At 63.4% G+C, this 25,933-nt stretch overlaps 3 protein-coding genes across 3 annotated transcripts; 1 reads left to right on the top strand and 2 right to left on the bottom strand.

Moving 5' to 3' along the window:
- Positions 1–1,821: 1,821 nt before the first annotated feature.
- Positions 1,822–9,597, top strand: ECI1 (enoyl-CoA delta isomerase 1). The gene is made up of 7 exons (XM_064520561.1): positions 1,822–1,947; positions 2,716–2,844; positions 3,940–4,067; positions 4,680–4,826; positions 6,251–6,372; positions 7,165–7,343; positions 9,077–9,597. Exons 1-7 carry the CDS (start codon positions 1,911–1,913, stop codon positions 9,241–9,243), a joined length of 909 nt encoding a protein of 302 aa, XP_064376631.1. The 5' UTR covers positions 1,822–1,910; the 3' UTR covers positions 9,244–9,597.
- Positions 9,598–9,894: 297 nt separating this feature from the next.
- On the bottom strand, positions 9,895–14,481 carry LOC112987739 (deoxyribonuclease-1-like 2). Its single transcript, XM_026107767.2, has 8 exons — positions 14,284–14,481; positions 13,823–13,911; positions 12,095–12,178; positions 11,784–11,884; positions 11,530–11,642; positions 11,084–11,238; positions 10,798–10,894; positions 9,895–9,945 (listed from the first exon to the last, which is right to left on the bottom strand). Exons 1-8 carry the CDS (start codon positions 14,479–14,481, stop codon positions 9,895–9,897), a joined length of 888 nt encoding a protein of 295 aa, XP_025963552.2.
- Positions 14,482–18,487: 4,006 nt separating this feature from the next.
- LOC112987734 (deoxyribonuclease-1-like) lies at positions 18,488–22,275 on the bottom strand. The gene is made up of 8 exons (XM_026107761.2): positions 22,102–22,275; positions 21,392–21,480; positions 21,099–21,182; positions 20,845–20,945; positions 19,912–20,024; positions 19,144–19,298; positions 18,973–19,069; positions 18,488–18,836 (listed from the first exon to the last, which is right to left on the bottom strand). The coding sequence occupies exons 1-8, from the start codon at positions 22,246–22,248 to the stop codon at positions 18,783–18,785; spliced, it is 840 nt and encodes a 279-aa protein (XP_025963546.2). The 5' UTR covers positions 22,249–22,275; the 3' UTR covers positions 18,488–18,782.
- Positions 22,276–25,933: the final 3,658 nt, after the last annotated feature.

Below are 25,933 nucleotides of genomic sequence, written 5' to 3'. Positions count from 1 at the left end.
AGAGCTTCTGAGCAGGCCATGCCGCTGCGTGGGGATGAAATCCTGCAAGCTGCACAGGGCTCGCAGTGGCCGATACGGAGCGGGGAGACCATGGAAACTGGGTTACGGCCTTGGAGGGGGGCAGTGCCGTATTTGGGATCAGAAGAGCTTTTGGACAAGCAGCTGAGGCCAGTTATGGACAACACAGGTGCGCTAGGACCAGAGCCGGGGCTCCTGCCTCACCTCCGTTGTGCTCTGCCTGCCAAAATCCCTTTTATTTTTGCTCACCTCCTGTACCCGTGCCACGAAAACATGCTGCCATGTGCTGCCATGTGCTGCCAAGCCACTGTTGTGTTCCCCCCGGAGCTGGTGGCAGCTCCTGTCTGCGGTGGCAAGTGCATGGCGAGAAGGGGCACCGGGAGCTACCTCTGACCGCTGCCTGCACGCATCTCCCCCTCGAGCCAGCCCACGACCGCCGTGGGGATACAACCAGCCCCCGGGGTCCCGTTAACACCATCCTGGCCAGCACAGATACGAGGAATTTATAACTCTCTGTGCCCACCCGCATGCCACAGGAGCGGGCCGGGTTTTCACAAGCAGAGCTCGAGGCGGGCACACTCAACCCTGCGTACCCGGCCCGCAGGGAGGCATCGGCCAGCGCGAGTGGGGGGCCGGCGGAAGCCTTAATCAGGCTGGAGGATGCAGCATATTTGTGTCACCTAACAGGGCACCAGCGAGGCTGTGAGGACAAACACGCCTGGCGCTCTGGCACGGGCTGTGCGAGGTCTGCAGCGATAGCGTCTGCAAGCGATAGGATTTGCAAGCAATAGGGTTTGCAAGCGCTTCCCCCATTTTATAATCGAACTAAAGGCAATGGGGTGCCCTGCAGAGCTTTGCCTCGCTGCCAGCACTGGGCTTTGGACCCGGAGGCTCCCGGCGGCTGAGCCGCGGGCTGGCGGGAGGCAGCCTCCCCCGCGGGCTGGGCGCGAGGAAATCCCTGGACATACCCGTTCCCAGCCGCCCGGGGGCCGGCGGCTGCTCCTGCCGGATCCTGGCCTGGCCAGGGAGCGGCTGTCCCGCAGGCCTTCGCCTGTTCCTCCAGTCTCCGGAGCCGCTCGAGGAAGGGCCTCGCGGGCGGCCCCGGCCCCGGTGCCCGCGCCAGGCTGCCCTGCAGGCGGATGGCGGGGAGGAGCAGGAGTGCAGGCAGCATCCTCCGCGGTGGCACAGTCCGAAAAACGGGTCCAGCCCCGTCGCTCCCCTGCCTGCGGCTGGGCCGGGCTCTCGGCCAGCCGGGGCTGCCTGTCCTCCCACCGCCCTGCCCGGGTCCGGCCCCGCTGAGACGAGATTTGCAGGCGCCTCCCGTGTTCCCCGGCAGCCAAGTTTAACAGCTGCAAGCGGCCGCACCACAGGTGCCCATCACCGCCCCGCTGCCCGCGGCGTGTCCCCGGGGTCCTGCTCCCGGCCCACGCGCCAGGGCTGCGCTGCGGGGCTCGAGGCGCAGGGGAGGAGGGGGCCTGGTGCGGGGGCCCCGGCGCGCAGCCCCAGCCGCGCGGAGCCCGCTGGTGGCGGGACGGGCAGGGTGGGCTGGGCAGGGCAGGGCGGCAGGACGCGGCGGGGCGGGCAGGGCCGGGAGGGCGGGGCGGTGCAGACACAGGGACACTGGGGCAGGGCGGGCAGCACGCGGCCGGGCCGGGCCGGGCAGGGCGGGCAGCACGTGCGCGCCGCGGGGCGGGGCGACCGGGGGCGGGGCGGGGCGGGGGGCGTGACTCGGTCGGCGAAGGGGGCGTGGCTTGGCGGGCGGGGGCGTGGCTGTCGGTCGGGGGAGGGAAGGGGCGTGGCTTGGCGGGCGGGGGCGGGGCTGGCGGGCGGGGGCGGGGCGGTGACGCGCCGCCCGGGGGCCGGCGCTCTAGCCTTGACCCGCCCGGAGGAAGATGGCGGCGACCCTCGCCCGCCGGATCGTCCGGCCAGGTGTGGCCCCGCGCCCGCCCCGCCGCCCGGGCGCCACCGCGCCCGCCCCCCGCCGTGGGGCAGGTCCCTCCTTGTGCCCTTGTCCCCGCCCTGGGCTCGGGTGGCCCCGTGCGTCCCCCTGTCCCCCCCGCCGTGGGTCGGAGTGTCCCCCGTGTCCCCCCTCCGTGGCGCAGAGTCGTCCCCTGTGTCCCCCCGCTGTGGGTGGGGTGTCCTCCATGTCCCCCTGCTCCCCCCATGTCCCCCCTCCGTGGGGCAGGGTTTTCCCCTGTGTCCCCCCGCTGTGGGTCGGGGTGTCCTCCATGTCCCCCTGCTCCCCCCATGTCCCCCCTCCGTGGGGCAGGGTTGTCCCTCATGTCCCCCTGCCCCTCCATGTCCCCTCTCCGTGGGGCAGGGTTGTCCCTCATGTCCCCCTGCCCCCCCATGTCCCCTCTCCATGGGGCAGGGTTGTCCCTCATGTCCCCCTGCCCCCCCATGTCCCCCCTCCGTGGGGCAGGGTTTTCCCCTGTGTTCCCCTGCTGTGGGTCGGGGTGTCCCCCGTGTCGCCCTCCCCACCATGTCCTCCCTCCGTGGGGCAGGGTTGTCCCCCGTGTCCCCCTGCCCCCCATGTCCCCCCTCCATGGTGCAGGATTGTGCCCCGCGCCCCCACCACGGCCGCACAGGACAGTTTGGGGGAGCGCAGCCCCGCACGCCGCACGGGGGAGGCCGGTGGCTGGGCCGCGCGCCCGAGGGCGCTGCCCGTGCCCGGCCCCACCTGCCTGCACTCCCCAGGCGTGCTGCCCCTCTGCAGCCGGCCCCCGGCATGGGGCAGAGCCGCCCCGCGGTCCCCCGGCCTCCTGCTCGCCCAGCGCCGTGCCTTCAGCAACAACAAGATCCTGGTGGAGCTGGACGAGGGCTCAGGTATGGCTGGTGGCACCTCCGCCGGCGTTGCCCTCGCCCCATGGCGCGCTGCGGGGCACGGCCGCGGACCTGTAAATCCCCGTGCCCCCTTCCACACCCGCCCCAACGTGGGTCGAGGTGTCCCGCAGCCCAGCTAGGTTATCATGGCACGCGTGGCCTGGGCATGGAAAGCCTCCACAGCCCCAGGCGTTCCAGATGCAGCTGCTCAGGGCCATCAGAGAGAAGTTTGGGGATGGGACTCTCACCAGCCATGGGCACTTGATGTGGTCGGGTGCCATCTGCATGCCACAGGCAAACACCAGCTGAGAGCAAGGCTTGTCTCTGCCACCTTGGCTTGTCCCCCACCGGTGGACTTGACGCCCCCACCCCCTGCCCCTGCATTGCCTCCCTGCCCGGGGACCCGGCGGAGTGGCAGGCGCTCCTTCGGTGAGCAGCTGTTGGGGATTTCAGTGTCCTGGCTGCCAGGAATAGCTGTCACGGGGCCACGTCCCTGCACTGCACAGAGGGGCCTCTCCCAAACGTTTCCCAGGGGCCTGCTTTGGCTGCCAGGCCCCCAGGCCCATCCTCGCACTGTCCCCAGCCTGGGTGAACAGTCCCCAGCCTGTAGTGGCAGCAGCACAGAGCATACGCACTCAGCTCAGGGGCTTTTGAGGGCCGTTTGGGGTAGGGCAGCGCTGTCTGGGAGGGGATAAGGGGACAGAGTCCTTCCCCCATGTCATGTCCAGCCGGGCAGGGTGGAGTGTTGGCCTTGTCTAGCCAGCCCAGCGAGACAGGGACCTCTGGGCCTTGCCACCCCAAAGGAGGCTGGGTTTGGGGACACCCAGCCTGGCCACCACGCTGTGCAGTGGACACCTGGTCCACAGTGAGTGAGCTGTGGCTTGCAGGCAGATCTGCTTAGAGGCAGTGCCTTGCTTTTGGTCCAGCACTGGGGTCTCTTTGGAGAACAGCCAGATCACTAGAACTAAAAAGATACGATCTGGGGTGACTGGGGAAACAGGAAGGTGGATGAAATTCCCTTGGGTAAGACAGGTGTATGTGTGGTGCGTGCCGTGGTGGCGAGGGGTGTCTGACGCCTCCATGTTTGCCATGGCACAGGTGTAGCCACAATGAAGTTTAAGAGCCCTCCCGTCAACAGCATCAGCCTGGACTTCCTCACCGAGTTTTGCATAAGTCTGGAGAAGCTGGAGAACAACCGGGGCTGCCGGGGCGTGATCTTCACATCCGTACGTGTTGCCCTGGGATCGCGGCGCGAGCTGCAGGGCGGCTTGGCAGGCATGGGTGCTGTTCCCTTGCTCGTGCTCAGTCTCCTGGATCTCTGGTCGGAGGCACAGGAAGGCCAGGACACAGCTCTAATGAGCTCCAGAAGCAGGGCCAGGGGAGGCGTGCAAGGGCTGTGCTCTTTCCTCTGTGGCCTTTTCTAGCGCAAGAACTACAACGAAGCACTGTCACTGCTCATTAAAACCAAATCTGTCCATCTACAAACTTGGCAAATCCCTTGAGATCTTTTGAACTGCTCAAAGGGAGGGACTAGGGGAAGCCAGCGCTCGTCTCCAGGCACGATGTGTGCACAAGGCCATGCCGGAGGTGGGACACGGCAGGTTTTGTGCTGCGTAACAGAGGTACCCACAGAGCGGGTCTGATGATGAGAAATCACGTTCCAAGTACTGGATGATCCAGTCCATGTGAATGCCGAGGAGATCGTTTCAGAACCCCCAGAAGACCCTGGTTTAGGTCAACTTTCCCTTTCCTAGGGGTTCCAGGCCGAGTGCTTAGAGGGTTGAAGAATCATCACTGGGCAGTGACTCCCAGTGATGTTTGTATTTCCCTAATTGCAGGCCATCCCCACAGTCTTCTCGTCTGGCCTGGACATCACCGAGATGTGTGGGAAGAGCACGGAGCGCTATGCCGAGTTCTGGAGAGCTGTGCAGGAGTCGTGGCTCAAGCTCTATGGCTCCAACATGGTGACAGTCGCCGCAGTCAATGCAAGTTCTTTAGAGCTGCCGTCCCAGCTGCGGTCTGACGCTTGCTATGGCTTGTTTTGCACTGTGTGGGCAGGCATTGCCAAAAAATCAGGCTTGTCAGTGCTGAAAGAAGTAGTGCGTTGGGATGTCAGGGCGGCATACGTGTCTGTAGGGTTGGGGCACTGACACGTGGGGACTGGGATGTTGCAGGCTCTGCGTAAGCTGTACGCCTTGCACTGGTGTCACTAGCAGCACCTCAGCTGCAGTGGAGAGCTCACCCAGCGCTCGTGTCCCGCTGGCAGGGGCTCATTCTGCTCACACTTGGGCGGTGCTTTGTGCAGCGAGGACCATATCCTGGCGCAAAAACTCGGCTGGAAATCTGTCCTCTAGGCTGGAGGACAAGGAGGAGGGTTGTAGGCCAGTGTTGAAGCCCAGAGAGGTGTCAGAGTACTGGAGAAGCCGTGCAGTTAGGATAGAGGGAGTCCAAAGGATGCGCGTCATGTGCCCACCTTCTGCTTCCTCACTGATGAGTGTTGTAGGAGTTGCCCAGAGTTGCTTGGCTAATGCATCGCCCTGCTAGCCACAGGGAGGAGATAACGTCGGGCTGTGCAGCGCCACAGATGCTGATCCTCAGCCCTTTGCGCAGCGATGCTTCACACCTGGGTTTTGCAATATGCCTTAAGTCTTAAGGCAATATGTCTTAAGTCCTTTGTTCCCTGAGTTTTGTTCCTCCAATTGTGGTTCTTGCCAGCAGGGAACCATCTGAATGCCATTTGAATCTCAGGGTCTGTAGATGTGTAACTGTTACCTACTTGAGGTCTTATTTTAGTTTTTCAATGCAGTGCCACTTTGGCAGCGCCTGGTTCGGTGTCTGTCAGCAGACCCTCTCTGAAGTGGCTATCACAAGGCAGCCAGGTCTCTGACCAGCCCCCTGTGGGCATACTGTGCAGGGCTAGGGAAGCACCAAGTCATGGCAAAGATGCTCTCAAATTGAAGTTTTACGGGTGGGAGGTGTTACGGAGCCCCTGAACAGAACTATTTTTGTGGCATTTAAGCTTACAGACTCATAAGAGAATGCCTGAACAAATCTCCACTGCAGGGTTTGCAGCCCAACTAGAGAGCAGAACTCAATGGGAACAAATCGAGTAGTCAGATTTTCAGGCTGGGAAAAGGCAAGAAACAAAGAGAATTTAAAAAATGAAAGGATAGACTCTGGTAAAGATATCAGAAATCTTCTTTAGTGGCTGGTTTTCTGTTTCTCACAATCTTGCAAATCAGCTGAGCAGGGACTTGGGGGACATCAGCACTGTCCCTGGCAGCTCCATCACCCTCTGTCTTCCCTGTGCTGGAGGAAACAACAAGGCTGCTGGGGGCAGGATGCCAGGAATGTTTGTAGCTAGAAAATGGGGACTGACCTGGACTCACTCTTTCCTTCCCTTCGGCAGGGATCCAGCCCAGCGGGAGGCTGTCTCCTGGCCTTGTCATGTGACTACAGAATCATGGCCGAGAACCCCAAATTCAGCATCGGCCTGAACGAAGCACAGCTGGGCATTGTGGCTCCCTTCTGGTAGGCCAGTGTCTTTCACTTCTAAGCTCACATGCTGAGTTCATCTTCAAGGGGGTTATTAATAAGTTTTAATTGGTCACAGAGATGTAGTTGTATGTCACCATCCCAAGGGCATGATCAGGTAGTTGCAATTACAGGACACAGCCAGCTCAGCACCTCATTTGTCTGTCTTGTCCTGTACATGTCTGAAACCCTTTCAGGTTGCAGAATGATCTCACGTCTTGTTTTGCAGCCTTCACCAGCAACGACCTCAGTTTCTGACTCTGCAGTCTGCTCAGAAGCTAATACCAGGAGATCTCCATGGTCGAGCTCAGTCTGAGAATATACTTTCCTGGGGGTACCAGCTATGTACCTGCAAAATCCCATAGGTGTAGAGAAGACCTCTCAAAGCAGAAGAACAGTTAATATACTGAGATACAGACCCCTTGGCCTTGGCTGCCCTAGGAGCATGTAAATATACTGTAGGAGAGTAGCTTTCACTTTGTGGCAAGTGGGCCCAGCTGGGACCTGTGCAGTCACAGTAAATAGAATAGCTGTCATTGAAAGGGCAGGGGACTCTGTTAAGGGTAACACTAAAAATGGCTTCACTTGCCAGATTTTGCAAAAAGTGCGTTGCTGGCTTTGCCTCGCTGTGGTCATCGCTGCGGTTTGGAGACCCATGCCCGGGAAGTGTGACCTGGGCATCAAAGCAGAGGCTCTGGCCTGAGCAGTGCTCTTAGCTTTGATGTCTGGGTGCAGCTGCTGCTGGGTGTTTCTTTGCCTGACTGTGGCTCTTCCTCTCCTCTCTTCTAGGTTTAAGGACACGTTTGTGAACGTTGTGGGACACCGAGTTGCTGAACGCTCCCTTCAGCTGGGCAGCCTTCACTCTGCGCCTGAAGCCCACAGGATTGGCCTTGTGGACGAGCTGGTGCCGGAGGAGAAGCTGCAGGACAAGGCTGCAGCCGTTATGGCGCAGTGGCTGGCTCTTCCCGGTAAGACAGGCACCTCCTCCCGCAGACTTCTGCTGCCTTTTGAGGCAGTGATCAACACGGAAGGAGGGATCTGACCTATGTGGGGAGGACAGGAACGAAGGCTGGTGCCTGGAAGCTGCATAACAGTTGTCATTTAAACTGAACGTGCCAATGGCTGGGAGGTAGGAAAGCTCAGCAGAGCCGTCCCGGCAGCCTCAGGCTAACAGGGATGTGCTCACCGATGGGCCTGGGCAGGAGGACAGGGTATGCCGGGTGCGCAAGCCGCTTGGCTGCAGTCCACCTCACTCCACCAGCTCTGCTGAGTCAATCTGGAGGTGCACGAATTCAAGGTGGAAGCCCTGCTGGATCTCTGTGTCTGTTGATGGAGATGTTACCCAGCATATAACCTAATCCTGCTTCGCTGGAAGGAGAGGAATATTGTTGCGGAGCTGAGGGAGCAGAGCCGTGTCCTCTGGGAACAGGCGGGGTGTGAGTACCCGGGTGGCTGGCCACCCTGTGTTTCAGAGATTGGATCTGCTCTTGGCACTGTGCTGCCACGGAGCTGGGGATGGGGCATTCGGACAGACAGCAAATACAAACATCAAGTGCTTGTTTGGACTGCTCCGTGACAAGAAACACCTGATTCCTGGGGCAGGGAGAGGGCTCTCCTCTCCACACACCACAGCCAGATCCGAATTATCCCATCCCGTGCCCCGTCCAAAGCTCTGCAGTGAGGTGCAGCTACTCATCAGTCTTTGGCTCTTCCTTCCATAAAAATCTGAATGAAACTGGGCAGAAATGGACAGGTCCCAGGACTGTTCATTAGTGCCCTACCTGGAAGAGGATCCCTAAACCTCCCTCTGGCCCTTCTGCCCTGGCATAAGACTGAAAACAGTTGGTCCTTGGCCCCTGACAAGGGGTCATGTCTCTGTTCTGCCCTCTCCTGCCTACTAGGAGGCAACATGCAGATCCATCCACAGAGCCAGCGAGAGTCTGTCTGGGTGGATCTGCCTAGAGCGCACGGGTGCTGCGTGGAGGAAGGGAGCCTGGGTTCTCAGTGTGTGTGGTAGGTCATTATCTCACCTGCACTGTTGCAGCACACTGGGAGCGCATGTGCAGCATGAGTGCAACACATTTGTGGCTGCACCGTTGTGCATTGCTGTGTGTGTGAACAGACGTGCGCTCCAGGCTCCATCAGCTGAAGCAGCCAGCGCTGCTCTATCAGCATCCACGTGTCAGTGCCACATATCGCAAGGACAGCTCAGAAACTGCTGTTGGGATGAGCTTGAGGGGACAATGCTGCTGGCTTTTGTACAGGATGTTTGACAGAAGCAGACTGTCTTGCCAGAGGTCAAAAGAGTTGGGCTGGGGGAGCTTAGAGCCAGAGCAGTTTTGCGTAACAGAGAATTTTGTTCAGTAACTGCTGTCCTGAGCCCGGTAATGTGTACTTGGGTGTGGGCTGGGTGTGTTCTGGAGGACACAAAGAGATGGGGAGTGCACAACTCTGTAATTTGTCCTACTAGAGCAGTCATTTCCCCATTGATGGATACAGATCATAATTTATTGTATTAGAATTCATCCAGTTCAGCTTCCAGCTAGTGGGTCTGTCTGATGCCTTTCTTTGCTGGTATAAAGAGCCCTTCAGTGTGCAGTAGCTCCCCTTCTGTGGTGCTTGCACATGGTGACAATGGCCACAAGCTGGTCGCTAATGGTGGGGCCATGCGTGTTCCCCATCCTCGCTCTTCTCTCCACAGACCATGCCCGTCAGCTCACCAAGTCTATGATGAGGAAGTCGGTGCTGGACCGCCTGGTAGCTCACCGGGAGGAAGACATTCAGAACTTCGTCAGCTTCATTACGAAAGAGTCCATCCAGAAGTCGCTTCGCATGTATATGGAGATGCTGAAGAAGAAGAAGAGCTGAGGAGCCAGCCAGCTGAGGCCTGGTCCCAGGAGCTCGCGTGACCCTCTGAAATGCTGCAGTAGCTGTAGACTTTTACAGTGAAGCCCTCTGTACTGCCAGCGATCAGCGACGTGCTGCCTGCTCCTGTGGCCGCCCCCACCACCCCTTCCCGTTCATACCCACACAGTGCCTGACACCACTGCTGCCTTTCCTGCGGGCGGGGAGAGCTGTTTGCTCAGCTCACCCGAGGAACAGAGAGGGAGAGCATCTGACGCCACTGTGGCCTGAGCCCACACGTCTTGGATAGTCTCCCTCCTTTCTAACACCAAATTGTGAAAATGAGATTTGTCAATAAAGCCCTTTTTTGACAAGGCAGGAGATGGATGCTTCATTTCCGAGTCTGTCTCCGGTCACTGCTTCCTGGTGGCAGGGTGGCTCCCTGATGTTGGCCTGTCCCCCAGGCTCCAGTTCCTGACGGGTTGGGAGGGCTCTGCCATGAGCAATGCGGGCTGAGGGGCCCCGGCGCAGCTCGTATCCAGCTGTGACCCTTCTCCAGGCCAGCCTAGGGGCAGCCCGCGTGCAGGACTTGTGGACAGGGCTGCGGTTAGCCCCTTCATGGCAACCGGTCCTGGGAGCTGGAGCTGGGTCGTGGTCTGCAGCAGCTGGAGGAGCTCAGGCCACCAGCTTCACTTCAACCGGGAAATGGTCACTGACTGTCAGGGCCTATAGGAGGGCGAGAGGTGGGGAGGTGTGACGTGAGGGTTCGGCAAGCCCTGAGCCCCTCACGGTACTGATGAGGTGGGCAGGGTGGTGGTGCCTTCCATGCAAGACCCTTCTGCCTGCCTGAGGGGGAATGTGATGTCCCCAGCCCCAGGAAGGTCAACACACAAGGCTCCAGTTTCGGCTCTTCTCACAGAGAGATGCCTAGACATGCTCTGCCCTGTGCACGGGCACTGGCAGCTTGGTGCGCGCCCTCCGAGACCCGGGCTGTCTCAGGAGCTCTGTGCTAAGCTGCTTTGGAAAACAACTGCTTTCTGCTTCGATTGCCGTAAGCCATGGAGTCCTACCCCCAACACGCCTGCTCCCACCTGTGAAAGGCCACAAGAAGGCCCTGTCCCAAGTCTCTTGGCCCACATGCAGAGTCTCCCTGCAGTGACAGGCAATATCCCAAAATCACCCCTCTTTTTCCCACCCATGGGTCCTTCAGCACCCAGAGCTCCAAGTTAGCCGGTCAGGGGCTGGGTGCCACGTCTCGGGAGAGGAGGGTGCCTTATGCAAGGGGCTGCGCACATCCCTGGTGACTTCTTGGGAGCTTGGCACTGCGCAGAGGCAGACGTGCCGCGGAGGGAGGCAGGACGCCCTGCGTCAGGCAGCCCAGCTTGGTGCTGCAGCAGCTTGAACTTCCGAGTTGCTACTGAACTGCAGCTGCTACCTGGCTGCAGCCTGGGGCCCTGTCTAACCTTTAACAAACGCTGGCAACCAGCACGGTCTGGACGTCTTGGCTGTACCTGGGGCTGCCCAGGGCCAGCTCAGCTTTGCTACCTGCTTGAGCCTCTGTTTATCAGCCCGGCTCACCTCCTCCTGCTCCAGCTGGAAAGCGTGCTGGAAATTGTAAACGGTGGCTGAGTTGGGCGCGATGCTTCTCTTCAGCTTGGCGCCGCATACCACGATCCTGGAAGGAAGCAAAGCTCAGTGGGTCCCGCTCTTGCCTCTGCTCCGTGCCTCCCCCATCGCCCCGGGAGAGGCATCACCAGAGCTGCAGGCCGAGGGCTCTGCCCCACGTCCCCATGCGGATGGGGGGCCCCAGGGCGGCGGACCATGCAGGTGGGGAAGGGGGATGCGACGCCGTCTTGGTGGTCACCTGTCATAGGCACAGTTCGACTTCCCCACGGTCGTGTCGGCGCTGTCGGGGAGCAGCCACTTGAAGACGTCGCTGGTGCGCAGGCGGATGGAGGACCAGTCGTCTGGCCTGACGTACGAGCAGTCAGCGTTGAAGTCCCCCAGGAACATGATGTTCTGCGGAAAGGGCACAGCGGAGGGTGGGCACCGGTGGTGTTGGGCTGCTCTCTGCACCCCAATATGAGCCATCCATCCCCCCATCTCTGAGCCCGGGCTTTGCCCTGGAGAGAGATGTAGCACTGAAACGCAGCGGTGAGCCGGAGATGTGCCACCACCACGGGGGTCAGAGCCCGGTTCAGACCAGCCCCAAGCTGGCACAGGTGCTGCTCATGGCCGGAGACTTGGTCTGGGTCCAAAGGGACCTCAGAAGGGTGTCTGTGTCTGTCCTTCAGCCCCTGCCCTGCTCACATCGGTGTCCCACTTGCTGACGATGGCCAGGTAGACGTCGTAGAGCGCGTCGATCTCGGCTGCGGCGGCGTGCGGCGCCGAGTGCAGCGGCACCAGCACGAACTCCTCTGCCTCTGCCGGGGAGAGAGCTGTGAGCTGGCGCGGCCACGGCCCCCGTCACCCACCATGCCATCTCTCCAGGGCCACCCGTGCCCGTCCGACCCGGCCAGGTGGCCCCACTGAGGGGATCGGCCCTGGCTCTCCCCCACGCTCACTCGTGTGGGGCGATGACACCCTCAGGATGAACGGTTCCCGGCTGAAGACGTCCTGGGGGTCCTCGTACTGGTAGGTGTCCACCACAGACACAACCTCCGTCCTGGGGGACCAAGGGGACAGTGACGCTGGGGCTCCGTGTGGCCCGCGAGCATTGCCCTCGGGGTGCTCAGCTCTGCTGTGGTCCATCCTGCCACGGTGGCTTTGGCACCCTGAGCCCCAGCAGGCGATGCAGGGCCGTACTGGCACCCATATCCAGGCCCCCCAGCCCTCCCCCCCTGGGGTGGCCCCGCCGTGGGGCCGGCCCCGTTACCTGTAGATGAAGAGGTACATCTCCTTGTAGTTCTCCCGTCCCAGGGGCCTGCTGATCTCATAGGCATATGGGGACATGGACACACTGCGGGGACGAGACGCGATGGCAGGACCGTGACCTGGCTGGCGCGGCGCTGCCTGCCCGCTCCTGGGGTGGCCGGTCCCACGCTCCCCTGGCCACCATGGCTGCGGGGTGGCACCGGCCGGTCCCACTGCCGCCGGTCCCCAGCCCGCTGTAGCCTGCCCGCGAGGTGACACGGGCTGCAGTGGCTCCAAGCCACCCTGCTGTCCCCGCCGTGCCATGCCATGGTGGCAGCTCAGAAACACTTGACACCTTTAAACAAGACAGCGGTGACCTCTGCCCCAGGCGTGCTGTCACCCAAAACTGGGTCACCTCCACCGGTGGAGCAATTTGGTGGCTGCGGTCACTCTCTGACCCCGTGCAGAGCTCGGAGCAGCCCCGGCGCCCTGCGGGGACCCGCACCCCGGGGCAGAGCCGTGTCCGTGTGTCCTGCTGGCCAGTTTGGGGCTGGCCAGGGCGGGCTTGCTGGGTTTTCAAGCTGCCACCCATGGGTGACCGTGAGGCCCCTGTGCCACCGGGCCAGGCCAGTGAAGGGTTCATACAGCCCCATCGCACCCCTCACCTCCCTCTTTCCAGCCTGAAGAGCTGATCCGCTTCCCGCTGGGAGCCCGTCCCCACCTGTAATCACCTCCTTGCCCTTCCCTGCGCCTTTTCCCGTTCGGCTGGTTCCCCCGCTCCTCTCCGAGCCGAGAGAGAGCTGCCAGGGCTGCCAGCTGCCCGCCCCCAGCCCGGCCGTCACCACCCGCCAGCGGCTCTGCAAACGCGGCTTAATCCAAACCCTCGCTCGCACCGGTTTGCCCGGGGCACAGGCCAGACCTCCCGATGCGCACCCCAAAACCGGAGCCGCATCTCTCCCCTGCGATTCCCGGGGACGAGCCTGGCCTCAGCGCATCCCTCGGGCCCCGGCGGTCGGGGCTGCTCGTGCTGTTGGCTCATTTTAAAATCTCATCCGCCAACGGGTCAAACCACCGAGGAGCTCGGGGCCAAGGCCCCCGCCAGCGAGCCCCGCCGCCCGGCCACGGGGATGCTGGTGAGTCGCCTGCTCCCACCGTGCTCCGGGAAGGGTTTCGTATCGATCCCCAGCCTCTGCTCTGGCCTGTCTTGTGGCGTTTTTAAGATTTAGCTTGCCAGAGTTTTGGTCCTTTTCAGTTTTCTGTATTTAGACGCGACTTCACCTTTGGGAAGGTGCTGTGCTGCTAACCCCCCCCTTCTGCCCGGGGCTGCTCACAGTGGCTTTTTTGGTAGCCAGCGCCTGCCTCCGCCCTAACGCTTCAGCTCCTGGCTACCTGCAGGCATTTAGGCTGCTCCTTTTCATCTCTTTTACCTAGTTTCAGTGTTTTCCTCTTATTTCCCTTTTTGGAAAAAAACACCGCACTTTTTGGCTTTTATTGCTCAAGCAGCTTTGTTTCCTCCCTAACTCGGAAATGCAAAGCCACGTGGTGTCTGGGTCGCTTGTGACAGTTGACTTGTTTGCTCTGAGCTGAAGCTTTCTCACTGCTCCTCCACGGGCGCAGCTCACGCCGCCCCTACAGCACTGGTACCCTGGCCGGGGCATGATCCTGACCTCCAGCCACCAGCCAAGGGACACCAAGGGACAGGGCCACCACCCTCCCAGGCCACGTCGCAGAGCCCCGGTCCCGCTCGTACCTGTTCAGCTGGTCCATGAGCTCGGTGACGGCGCTGAGGTCCGAGTCCCGCACCTCCTGCACCAGGGCAATGTCGTAGCGGCTGAGGATCTGCGGGGACGGGAACCGCGGCCACGGTGAGGAGCAGCCCGGGGCTGGCTTGGGGCCACCGCGGGTGCTGGGGGGGCACCCGGGATGGGGCCACCCACTCCTGGCTGGAGACCCCAGTGCCAGCACCTGGTCCAGCACCCGCTGGTCTCATCCCTGCGCGTCTTTCAGTGATGGGAACAAATGCCCCCATGGAGGGACCGTGGGGTGGCCCTGCCCCAGGACCTTGCTTGTGTCCCCCAGGGCATCTCCAGTACAGGGACACCGTCCCGGCCCACAGTCTCATCCCTGCGTGTCTCCGAGCATTTCCCGTCTGCCCCAGCGTGTGCAGCCCGTCCCCATCGGCAACGTGGACCCGGCGCGGGGCATACTCACGTCAACGACGATGTCTGCAACGCTCTGGTCGGACATCTTGCTGTCACCGAACGCCTGGACGTTGAAGGCGCCGATCCGCAGCGTGGCAGCCGCGTGCGGCAGGAGGGCCACGGCCAGCAGGGACAGCGCCAGCGGCACCGTGCCCGTCCTGCCCGGGAGGGACCCCGAGCCGCGGGGACGTGGGGGTAGGAGCTGCATTCCCACGTCTCAGCCTGGGAGGTTGAGCAGGGCTTGGGAAACCGCTTCCAACTTGGGGATAGAGCAAAAACTTAGGGCACACAGGAACCGGCAGCCCCCAGCACTGTCCCCAGGTCCTGTCCCCTCAAGGCGCTCACTGCCCGTGCCATCGCCGGGATTAGGTGCACCAGGTTTGCAGGGCCCCATCATCGAAGAAGAAGGGAGGGGACCTGTCCGGGGCCATGCAATAAATCAGCTGCCAAGCTGTGAGAGACCCCAGGAGCCCTGATTCCCTGGCACCGCTTTAAGCACCAGGCAATACTCGATAAAGCACACTCGTGGTGTGGAGATCCGAGCCCGGCCGTGTCACACCGGTGAAGCCTGTGGAGCTGGCCCAGGCTGTTTGCCGGGTCCCTAGTCCCAGAGGGAAAGAAGCTGGGGCTGGCTCAGCTCCCGCCACCACGATGGAGCGTGGCTGGAGGTGAGGCCGCGCTGGAGGATTAACCCTCCTCCTCCTCCTCCTCCTGAGCCGCTCACTCAGGGCTCTCCCAGCTTGGGTGGCCAAGGGGGACACCCTCTCCCAGCCATGCCGTGTCCTGCTGGGGACGAGGCCAGAGATCTCCAGGGCCTCGGGTTCACTCCTCTCCTAGCTCTCATCCCCCAGGGCCGTCTCTGTCCAATGCAAATCCCAGTCTTCAGCGCCTTCACCCCCGCGTAATTTTGCAGCCTTAACTTGTCCTCTCCTGACCCACCTCTGCACTTGCTGCTTCCCGAAGCTAGGTGCCTGCTGGGGTTTCCATGCTGGGTTTGCACCCCTCAACAGTCAGGCTGAGGAATTTAGGAAGGCACCAGCTAAGCCTAATTCCTCCAGTGTCTCGGCCAAACCATGAGCACTGGTCTGCTTTCCCAGCGGTGACCATCTGCGCCATGGAGACAACCCCGATCTCAGCCATGCATCGGTCTCAATGCAGCTGTGAAACGCCCTGCCGGGAACCCAACGCCCAAACCAAAAACTCCTCACAGGCTTCCAGCCCGGTCCTTACCGTGCCGAGGTGTGGAGCGAGCAGGCTGGCGCGGAGCGAGGAGCAGTTCTGCCCTCCCGGCGTCCGCTCCAGCTGTTTTATTCCAGCCGAGGTGTCAGCGAAGCAGGATGAGCTGGACGCCCCGTGGATGTTTTGACGCAGCATTTGGGTGCCTTCCTATGTTGGGAAACCACCACCTACACCTTGGCAGGGTGGGGCCAGTGTAACCACCCCGAACATGAGCTGTAACGACTGCCAGGCGGGGAGGAAACCTGCCGTGTGCATCCCGGGGACATCCCAGAGGAGCCGCGAGGCCAGGGCAAGCCGGGAGCGAGAGCAAAGCAGTGAGCATGAGGCAGGCTGGGAGAACTGGCCTCCGGCACGGGGCCGTCAGGGACACAAGGAGAGCGCTGGTGTCACGTGCTGTTCCCCAGCGTGAGGACAGGCCAGCCGGCGCGGAGTTGGATGGTCAGCTGCGGCAGTGCGGCCAAGCGGGAGGCTGCGGCTGTGCTGGAGGAGCACATGGGTCTCGGGGTTGCTGCAGCTGGAGATGTTCTCCCAGCTGGGGTGGAAGGAATGGAAAAGGGAGCACAGCAAAAAGCAGCCACCGCATGCAAGAGCCAGAGCCCCCAAGCACCTCCCAGGGTGGGGGCAGAGGGATTTTGATGCTGCACCCCCCACGGGGAGCACAGCCACCCGCACGGCAGGCGCCCGCGTCGCACCGCAGCTGGCCATCCCCGCCAAAGGCGTTCGACCGGGTCGAGCAGACCTCGCAGCCCGCTCCGCACGGGGCTCCGTACGTTGGCTCCTTGGGACGTGTGCCAGGTTCATCCCGCGTGCCACGGGGCTGAACCCGCGGCCACAGCGGCTGCCGGCCATGTGGACGGAGCCTGGGCACGGCTGCCCAGTGCCCGCACCAAGGCACGTGATGCCAGCCAGGCAGCAAAAGCTAATGGCCTTAACAACGGTGATTCAGCCCTTTACGAGTTTCTCAGTAGATGGGGTCATTAGAAGGGAAACTAGGACAGAAGGAAATGACACGTCGTCGGGGTCAAGCAGGCTGAGCCCGCGGTGGCCCAGCGAGCCCCCACGCAACGAGCCGGCTGCAGACCCATGAAGTAGCTCTAGCAGCGGCCCAAAACCACCCTGATGGGCTTCCACAACCGCCTCAGCTGCCGCCCTGGCGGTGCTCAGCGTGAGCAGTGCAGCGGGATGGCGTTTCACCCCGCACAGGATCCGGCCCCCACAGTCCCAACCAGGGGCCAGGGCCCCGTCGCAGCCGAGCGCAGGAGGTGCCCAGCTAGATGTGGCCCCGGGGCCAGGGTGATGGCTGCTCTTGCCGGGGCTTGTCGGGTTCACGCACACGTAGCCGGGCTGAGCATCCTCGCGGCCCGTCATGGGATGACTCCAGGTATCCTCAGACGCATTTGCACATTCTTGGAGGATTGCTAAACTCCTGGTTTCCACAGTCCCTGCTGGGCAGCTCATGGTCCAATTCCGCTTGGGAAAGGCGTTTCCTCTTCATTCCCCCATTGCCCTTTCCTCTGGAGCTGGTGCCCATGGTGCCAGGACAGAGGGGGAGATGGCCCCTGCGTCAGCTCGCCTGGCCTCGCCGCGGTGCAGGCGCAGCCACCCCGGGGCTCACTGGTGCAGCGCGTCCTGGTGGGGCCCAAAAACCCAGGGGCCATGCGGATGGGCCTTGCCCTCGGCACCGGAGCTTGCGGCACCCTGCCCACCAGGCGCCCAGGGCAGCCCCAGCCCGGGGAACGGCACCCGGCGCCTCTGCGCAGCACCCCGAGGCCCGGGGTGACTCGCACGGTTTCGGTGGAGCTTGTGCGTGGCCCCAGGGTCTCTCCACTTCTCATCTTCTCGTTGCGACATCCCCGGTCACCCGCCAGACACGCATTGCAACAAGCCTCCAACCGCGGGGTGCGGCGGCCGCCGTGCTGGGGGGCACCCAGCCTGGCCAGGAGGCACCCCACGCTCCCGAGCCGGGCGGGAGGCCCCGTGCCGCTGTGCCGGCAGCTGACTCACGGCCCCCATCCCACCACCGCCGCTGCGTCGCTGCGTGCATCATCTGCCCCTCCCCGGCAAACGCCCCGGAGCTGCCAGGCTCCCGCAGGGATGCCGGCCCCGGCGGCTCGGGGAGGTGGGGAAGGAGCCGTGTGCACCCTCCAAGGCTGAGCTGTGCTGGAGCCACCCTGGACCTTCCTTCGGCCGAGCATCCCTCCCCACTGGCCGGGCCACCCCACCAGGGCAGCCACGTTGTCCGGCTTGCTGGGTGCTGCCCAGCCGGGGCGGAGGCGGGTGGCTCTGGGGTGTCGGCACGTCTCCTTTCCCTCCGGAGCATCCCGTTGCCCTGCTCCCTCGTGATGCTGAAGGTGCCGGGGATGCAGCTCATTCCGGGCAGGCAGGACGGGAGGGGATGGGCTGAAGGGCAGGGAAGGGCTGGGACACCCATAGCAGCCCGCGGCCTCCCTGGGCTGTGCCCATCACCAGGGCGCAGGGGCTGGCGGACGCTCCGGCCGGGGCAGCACGCGGCCACCGAGCACCCACCAGCGGAAGCGCAGCGCCCGCAAGGGGCTTTCCTTCGGAAAATGTCCTCCTGCCCTTGGGATGTCGCCCCGAAATGCAGTGTGGCCGGTGCCCTCAGCGGCGGGGAGACCCTGGAGCCAGGTCTGCAGGGCGCGAGCGATGCCACGGCCGCTCGTCCCTCCGGCTGGCTGCGCGGAGAGGCCGTGGCCGCGGCTGCCCCTCCACCCTCCCCGCCGCCTCGCCTCCATCTAAAACACGTGCAACCCCCCGCACCGCTCCCCGCCGCGGCGCCTCGACGAGGAGGCCTGGCTTTCCCTGCGGCAGCACCGCGTTTAACCAGGAGCCCCCGAAACAGGGAACGCAGCTTAAAACCACAAGCTCTGGGCTGCGTTTAGCACTTCAGCCTTGTTCCCTTGCAGACCGAGCCTGAGCAAGTCAGAGCCCGAATCTCCCTCCGAAGCTGCACGGGCTGAAAACGAGCTATTCTTTTAATGACAGTCGAGAGCATCCCCAGGCCCCAAGACCCCAGAGGACCAGCCCTTCAGAGAGACGCCTCGCAGCAGGTCTTCAAGCAGGTGTGAAGCTCCGCCGGCTGCACAGGTCACCGGTGGTGGGCTCACTTTTGCAGCACAGGCCCCCGGGCGCCGCGCGTGCAGCACCGTGCACACCGTGGGCACGTGCCGGGCTCGGCGGCAGCGCTGGGGGCGTCCGGGGGGGCATGTGTGTGCCAGGGCCATGCCAGTCGGTGTCCGAGCAGGGGGGGCGTCAGCGGGCTTTAAGTGTCACCTCCACTGGGAAATGGTCACTGACAGCCAATGCCTGAATGTGGGGAAAAGCAGAGGGGTGGCTTCGCTCGGCCGGGCATCACGGCTCCCAGCCCGACGTTGGGGCCAGTCCCCAAAATACGTGGGCCCACGGTCCGTGTCTGCGCCGGGGACGGCGGCCGCTCACTCACGTCCTTGTACTGCAGCTGGAAAATCTCCTGGAAGTTGTTGACGGCGGCGGAGCTGGGCTCGACGGCGCTGGTCAGCGCGGAGCCGCAGGCGACGATGCTGCGGGGGCACCGGGGGGGTGAGCGCCCCGCACCGCCCCCCACCCAGCCCCGCGCGCCGCCGCGGGCCCTCACCGGTCGTAGGCGCAGTTGGTGAGCGTCACCGTGGTGTCGGCGCTGTCGGGGATGAGCCACTCGCAGGCCTCGAGGGCGCGCAGGCGGATGGCCGACCAGGCAGATGACGGGACGTAGGAGCAGGCGGCGTTGAAGTCACCCAGGAAGAGGACGTCCTGCGGGGCAGCGCCGCGTCGGGTCCGCCGGGGCGGTCGCGGGGCCCCCGCGGAGGCTGTGCGGACCGGGGCGAGGGCCACCGAGCCGCGGCACCACTCGCTCCCAGTCTCCCCGAACGGACACCCGCCGGCTCCCCAGGCCGCGGTGGCCCTCGGGCTCTCGCCATGGGGTGGCTGACTTGGCGCTGGAGCGGATGAGGAGCGTGCAGGTGTTTCCTGCTGCCGACGCTGCTCCGGGGCAGAAACCTCATCCTCTTCAGCCCTTTGCAGGGTGCCCACGGGGTAGGGAGAGACCTTACGGGGCAGCAATCGCTGTCCCAAAATCTTGCAGGGCAGAAGGAAACCCACCTGGACCTCCCCGGCCTGGGCGACCGAGCCCCAGCACTGGAGCCATCGGAGCTGGCCAGGAGCTCTGTGCCGGCTCCGTGCCTTTGCCGGGGCGGCATCAGCCCTGACGGCGCGAGAGGTCTCCCGCAGGACGCGTCCGTCAGAGGCTGGGTGCCGGGATGTGCCGGGGCCCCGCGAGCCGCGGCCCGGCTGGGAGGCGTGTGGCCCGCCCCGCTCTCCCGGGAAGGGAGCCCACGGTCTCCCGCCGCGCTGCGACGCTGCTTACGCTAGTCGCCCACTGGCTGATGACGTCCGTGTAGACGTCGTAGAGCGCGTCGATCTCGGCCACCGCGTTGTTGGGGTTCGCGTGCAGGGGCACCAGCACAAACTCCTCCACCTCTGCCGGAGAGCAGCTGTGAGCCCCACGCCACCAGCGCGCTGCGCCAGGGCCTGGGGAGGGAGCAGAAACCCCCACGGGGGCCACCACGGGCCAAAGCCCAGCAGCCGGCCAGGAAAAGCTTCCAAACAAAAACCGGGCATTTGTTTTATGCAGCCTGCCTGTCTTCAAGGCCTGAATTTCTCTGCTGTGGGGACCTGCTTCCCTTGATGCGTGTTTGGGGTTTTCTTCCTGTTTGCCATTGCCTTTTTGAAGTCCCCATGACTTTGGGAAGAAGACAGCGGGTGGAAGGAGACATGGGCGCATGGGAGCGTGGCATAGGGAGCTGCCATGGGGAGGCTGGGAGAGATGGCACGTGGTGGGAGATGGCACGTGATGGGAGAAGGCACATGGTGGGAGATGGCACATGGTGGGAGATGGCACTGCTGTGCTGGGCAGGTATCCAGGATCCCTGGTACCCATGGGTGGGAGAAGGGCCCACAGCAGTGAATGACCCCAGCAGAGCCCCTGAGCTGGGGTTCAGGCTGATCCAGGGGTGCAAAATCTGCTCCTGACGTGGCAGGTCAGCTTTGGCTCTGGCAGCCCCCCTCAGTCCAGCACGGAGGGGGCCCTGGGCCACGCTCGGCGCTGGCAGGGGTGAAGCCACACCAAGTCCAGGAGCCAGGCCTGCTCCGAGGCCGAGCACAGCTCCCAAACACTTCGTGCAGCCTTGGCGGCTGCTTCCCGCTCCGCCCAGAGGTGCCGGCAGCCCGGCAGACACTCTCCGGCACCAGGGCAGCAGTAAGCGGTGTCAGCACACTTCCAGGTGCCGGCTCTGCTTACGTGTGTAGGGTGAGGAAACCTTCGCGATGAAGGGCTCCCTGCTGAAGACAGCCCCGCTGTTGTCGTAGTAGTAGCTTTCCAGCACGGAGACCATGCCCAACCTGGGGGAGAAGAGCGGCACCACTCCCACTGCAGCTGGGGCACCAAAGGTGCTCCCCACCCTGGATCACCTTTGGAAGTCACCAGTGGGGACAGCAGCCAACGCCGGGGACATCGGACCCTGGCTGCACCCCTCCCCTGCTGCCAGCCCTTACCTGTAGATGAAGAGATACTGCTCCTTGTAGGTGCTCTGACCCAGGGGCTTGCTGACCAAGAAGCTGTATGGGTGCGGTGACACGCTAGGAGCGAGACAGGGAGAGGTAAGGGAAGGCCCACCATTTCCTCTGGCTCCCACAGGACGCCAAGCAACTCGGCAAGTTGTCCCCAGGCACGGTGGCCATCCGAACCGGAACTGCCCTGGAGCAGCAGGACATTGGCCAGGCTCTGCCACGGGGCCACATTTGCAGGCACCCACCATGCACCCACCACCCGCTCCCGTCAGGGTCACCTGTTGAGCTGGTCCATCAGCTTCTGCACAGCGCTCAGGTCAGTATCCCGGACCTCCTGCACCAAGATGATGTCGTACTCCGACACGATCTGGGGATACAAGCTCAGTGCCATTCACCTGCAGCCAGGAGCTGCTTACAGGGGCACCCATGGGTGCCTGCACCAAGCTGCAGCAGCAGCAGGAGACCCAAGAGTGCAGGAAGGGTGCTCCCCAGCAGGTTCTGGGTTTCTTCTGGCTTGTCAAGGGCAGGGGCCCTGGGGCAGCATGGGGCTCTCTAACACCCCTCTGCTTCCCACCCATAATCCCAGCCTGCTCTGAGTGAGGACCCCGGGCAGCGTCCAGCACCACCTGCCCTCAGCCAGGGGCCAAGGCTGCAGTGGGCAGGTAGGTGGGGAGGGCAAGAATGGGTGGGTGGATGCATGGCTGGATGGGCGGGTGGGCACGTAAACACGTAAGTGGATGAGTGGATGGATGGATGTGGGTGAGTGGATGGACTGAGGGATGGATGGACAGTTGGGTGGATGGGTAAGTGGGTAGATGACTGGGTCAGTGGATGGGCAATTGGATGGGTGGGTGGATGAGTGGGTGGGTGGAAGGATAGGTGGATGGACAAGTTGCCAGCAGAAAGCTGGTGTCCAAGTGCCCTGAGCTAGCTGTTTCCCAGAGACCAGGGAGCAGCCAGGACTGCTCCTCTCCCTGCCAGCACTCACAGCAACGATGATATCTGCAACAGTCTTGTTGGACATCTTGCTGTCCCCAAACGTCTTGATGTTGAAGGCACCAATCTTCAGCGTGGCAGCCACATGCAGCAGGAGAGCTGCAGCCAGCAGCGCCAGCGCCAGCTTTGCAGCCCCCATCCTGAGTGCAGAGGGGCAGGAATGGGCTTAGCCCACGGGGCTGGCGGGGGATTTGGCACAGATGATGACAGTGGCTGGGGGATTCCCACTTGCCGTACTAGTTGCACAGGGAGGCATGATGGCTTCTGCCATGGGCAGTGGCCAAGGTCATCTCCTCCGTGCTGGGGAGCTGGGGTACTGCGGTACCCCTTGGAGGCCGGGTCAGCCCAGCCTCGCAGACCTCCCTCCTCGGTGGAGAACCCTGGAGTGGAGGGCCCAGCTCTGCTCAGGTGTGAACCCACGAGCACCCCGCCGCCACCCCGAGATGTGACTGGGGCAGGATTTGGTCCCAAGCAGAGCTCTGCAATGGAAGTGCTCCCTGAAGGTCACACATGAACGCTCTCCCACATTATAACCCATTTGCTGTGCACTTTTTTTGCCCATCTTCCAGGGAGCCACCTACCCCCAGGAGCCCACTCATACCATCCGAGACGGTGCACCCTCGTCCACCCATCTGGCTCCAGCCCCAGACGGGTGATCAGAAAGCCCAGTCCTACGGGTGCCAGCCTTCCTGCCTGCCCGGCCCCTCGGCCACGGCCTCCCAGGACGGGGTACCTGCATGCTGCCCCACCACCACGCTGCCCGCAGCCACCTCTCTTGGCTTGGGGCAGATGGGACCAGCCTTGGACAAGTGCTCCAGGGAAAAAGGGAGCTATTGGCCCAACGGGACCCCTTCCAGCCCCAGTGCCCAGGGATTGGAGGAGACTGATGCCGAGCAGGGCTTTCTCGGGGCATCTCCCTCGCTGGAGCGAGCCCCCACGGGAGCCCCTTCCCTCCGCCTCGCCGTGGGGCTGCCGCAGCAGCAGGCAGGTCCCAACCCTGCAGCACCTGGTGCCCGGCAGCGCTTGCAGGAAAGAGCTGCCCTTCAACAGCCCATGGCTGCCCGGCCTCCCCCTTCCCCGGCTTTCAGTCACTGAGGTGTGGAAAGACGCGAATCCGGCACAGGAATCTGTCCCGCGTCCCAGTGCCTGCACGATGGGGACAGCCACCACTGCGGGGGAACCTGATGGGCTTCCCCTGCGACTCCCCGGCAGCTCTCATCTCGGCGGGGAGGCCCTGAAGTCCCCTGCCTTGGGTCTGTCCCCCCATCTCGGGGCTGCATTGGGACAGAGACCCACAAAACCCTGCGGCTGCTGTGCCCTGCCCCGGCAGCATCCCGGATGCATCCCCGGCACCTTCCTCGCCCAGGCCGGATTCCCACGGGAAGCCCCCCGACGCAGCGCGGCCGCTTCTGCCCGCGGGAAAATGCATCGGGGAAGTATTTCGCATGGTGCTGAGCTCCCCGGGGGAATGTTTCACCAAATCCTTCCCAGAGTGTTGCCTTTGGACACTGCCCAAGCGCGCGCGTCCCAAGCACCGAGCTCCCCGGGGTGCGCAGGCGGGGGCAGAGGGGGGCAGAGGCTCGGGCTGGCCGTCCAAAGGCACAGTTGCCCTCAAAGCGCTGGAGATGTCTGTTTTTTCAAGGTGGAGCAGCTGGTTGAATAAAAGCGCCCAATTTTCCCCGCTCGCTCGCCTGTCTCCTCGCTTTGGTAACGCTCAAACCATAACAATGCTACGGTTTGGCAATGCTACGAACTACGCAGCAACGGGACGAGTCCTCCGGCCTCCCAGAGGACACAGCAGCCTCCACAGGCTCCTAGATAATGCACAGGGCACGCGTGCGTGTGGGTATACACGCACAGGGACGAGCAGGTGATGCTAGCCCGCCTACAGCCAAGGACGTGGGTCGTGGGACGAGACACCTGGAGAGGCATCTCAGCGAGAATAATCCGAGCTCCGGGGAATCACCCTGCAGAAATGAGATCTCCGTGCCTACGAGGGAAAGGGGACCGTGACGTACCTTTGGCGTCGTCCTTGCTCTCTGGACGAGGAAGGACGAGCTGCACCCGCATTTATGGGGAGGGGTGAACTCCCTTCGCCAAGCTGTCACCCAGCCAATGAGCGCGCAAGGCCTCGAGCTCCATATGGCCGTTTTCAGCAAAAGCAAAGGTTTATTCAGTGAAAAAAATAGTTCTTCCAATCAGTGCCAATAACCGTGTCTCCAGCCATGGGTCCAGCACAAGGCCAAGTGCTTGGATCAATAAAAATGCTGACAAAGACTTCCAAGGGCATGAACGGGTCCCGCAAACTACTCAAGGATAACAGCAAACTCCAAAACACCAGCGCGTCGGTCTCCCTGCCGGGAAGGCCCTTGCCCAGCAGCTTTCGCTCTGAGCTGCTGCCAGATGAGAAAAGCCCCATCACTCGTAGCCTGCTTGGATTTTTTTTTTGCAAAAGCATTTATTTGACTGGCACCAAGCATTTCCCTTCCAGCACCCCAAACACTTTTGACGAGATGGTTTCCAGCATTCATGCTGTGGCTGGCGGCAGAGGTGGCCCTGAGTCTGCCGCAGACCTGGCGGTGCCGCTGGGGAGGAGGACGGGGCCATGGACATCCCTGCAGGCCTGGCAGCAAGTCCTCGCCTCGCTGCGGGTGGGCTGGGAGGTGTTGCCCCTGGTGGGGCTGCCGTCCGCTGCCTTTGGGGCCGAGGCCGAGGCCAGCAGCCGGCCCTGCAAGCCGGGAGCAGCTCTGAGCAGGGCCACATCCAAGCAGGACACCTGGTAGGTCTGAACTTCAAATGTGAAGCTAATCAGAGCTGGGAATCCCCCAAAATGAAGATGAGAGTCAGGCAAGAGCATCTCCAGGCTCTAGCGGGCATCGCTTGGCCTCCGCAGTGCAGGGTCGGGGTAGACATCTCCCTGCCCTGCAGCCTGTTCCCAAACCGTCACTGGGAGCTGGCACTGGTCAACCAGGAGAAGAGGTGTCCCCAAGGCAGACCTGCCCCAAGGTGCCTGCTCGGGGAGCAGCCTCCCCGGGCGCTGGCTGGCCCCAGCCCCTTGCGCCTCCAGAGCCGGCGGGGCACGGGGGGGCCCCGCAGTCCTGCGGTCGCAGAGCTGCTCCTGGCCACCACGGGGGGACAGTCCCCTCCGCCACGGGCCTCCCTCGCCGCCGGCCTCTGTCCCCGTGCTGCTCCGCCCGCCCAGCCCAGCCCCACGCCCGGCCCCAGCTGCTGGCCCCGCGCGGCTTCCCACCGCCTCGTCCCCTGCCACCTGCCCTGCTTTACGACCCCCGCGCGTCCCGGCCTTGAGAGGCAGCTGCCCGCTTTCCCAAAAGGGCCGCGCGGGGTCTTCCCAGGGCACAGCACTCGGTGGGGGTGCGGGATGAGGCCGGTGGTGCGCGGGGGCAGCGGGGGGGTCTGCAACCCCTTGTGCCCTTGGAGCATCCCCCGTGCAGTGCCCCCAGCGTGGGGGATACAGAGGGCTGGGGGGCACCCTGTCCCCCTCCTGCCCTGCGGGTCCCACGGGCCAGGCGAGGGGACCAGCCCCCTGGGTGGGCGTGAGCCACCTGCGGGCCAGCCGCGGCCCCCCCCACCGCACAGCCCCCCGAGCCCCCTGCCCCGGGGCCAGGCCCCCAGCAGGACTGGGCCGAGCTCTTGCCCCCTCCAGGGCCAAATCCCAGCCGTGTCAGGGCCGGGCCTGCACCCCCCACGCCGCAGGCAGGGGCCAGGCCGGGCTTCTGCAGTAGGGCTGAGACCCCCAGGATCGGCCCTGGGGCCACACCAAGAGCTGGGACCCTCAGGATCAGCCCCGGGGCCAGACCCACACC

This window comes from Dromaius novaehollandiae, chromosome 14 (genome assembly GCF_036370855.1).
Source record: "Dromaius novaehollandiae isolate bDroNov1 chromosome 14, bDroNov1.hap1, whole genome shotgun sequence".
Taxonomy (NCBI): domain Eukaryota; kingdom Metazoa; phylum Chordata; class Aves; order Casuariiformes; family Dromaiidae; genus Dromaius; species Dromaius novaehollandiae.
The sequence above is the reverse complement of the archived record's forward strand: the minus strand, read 5'-3'. Positions and strand labels throughout refer to the sequence as shown.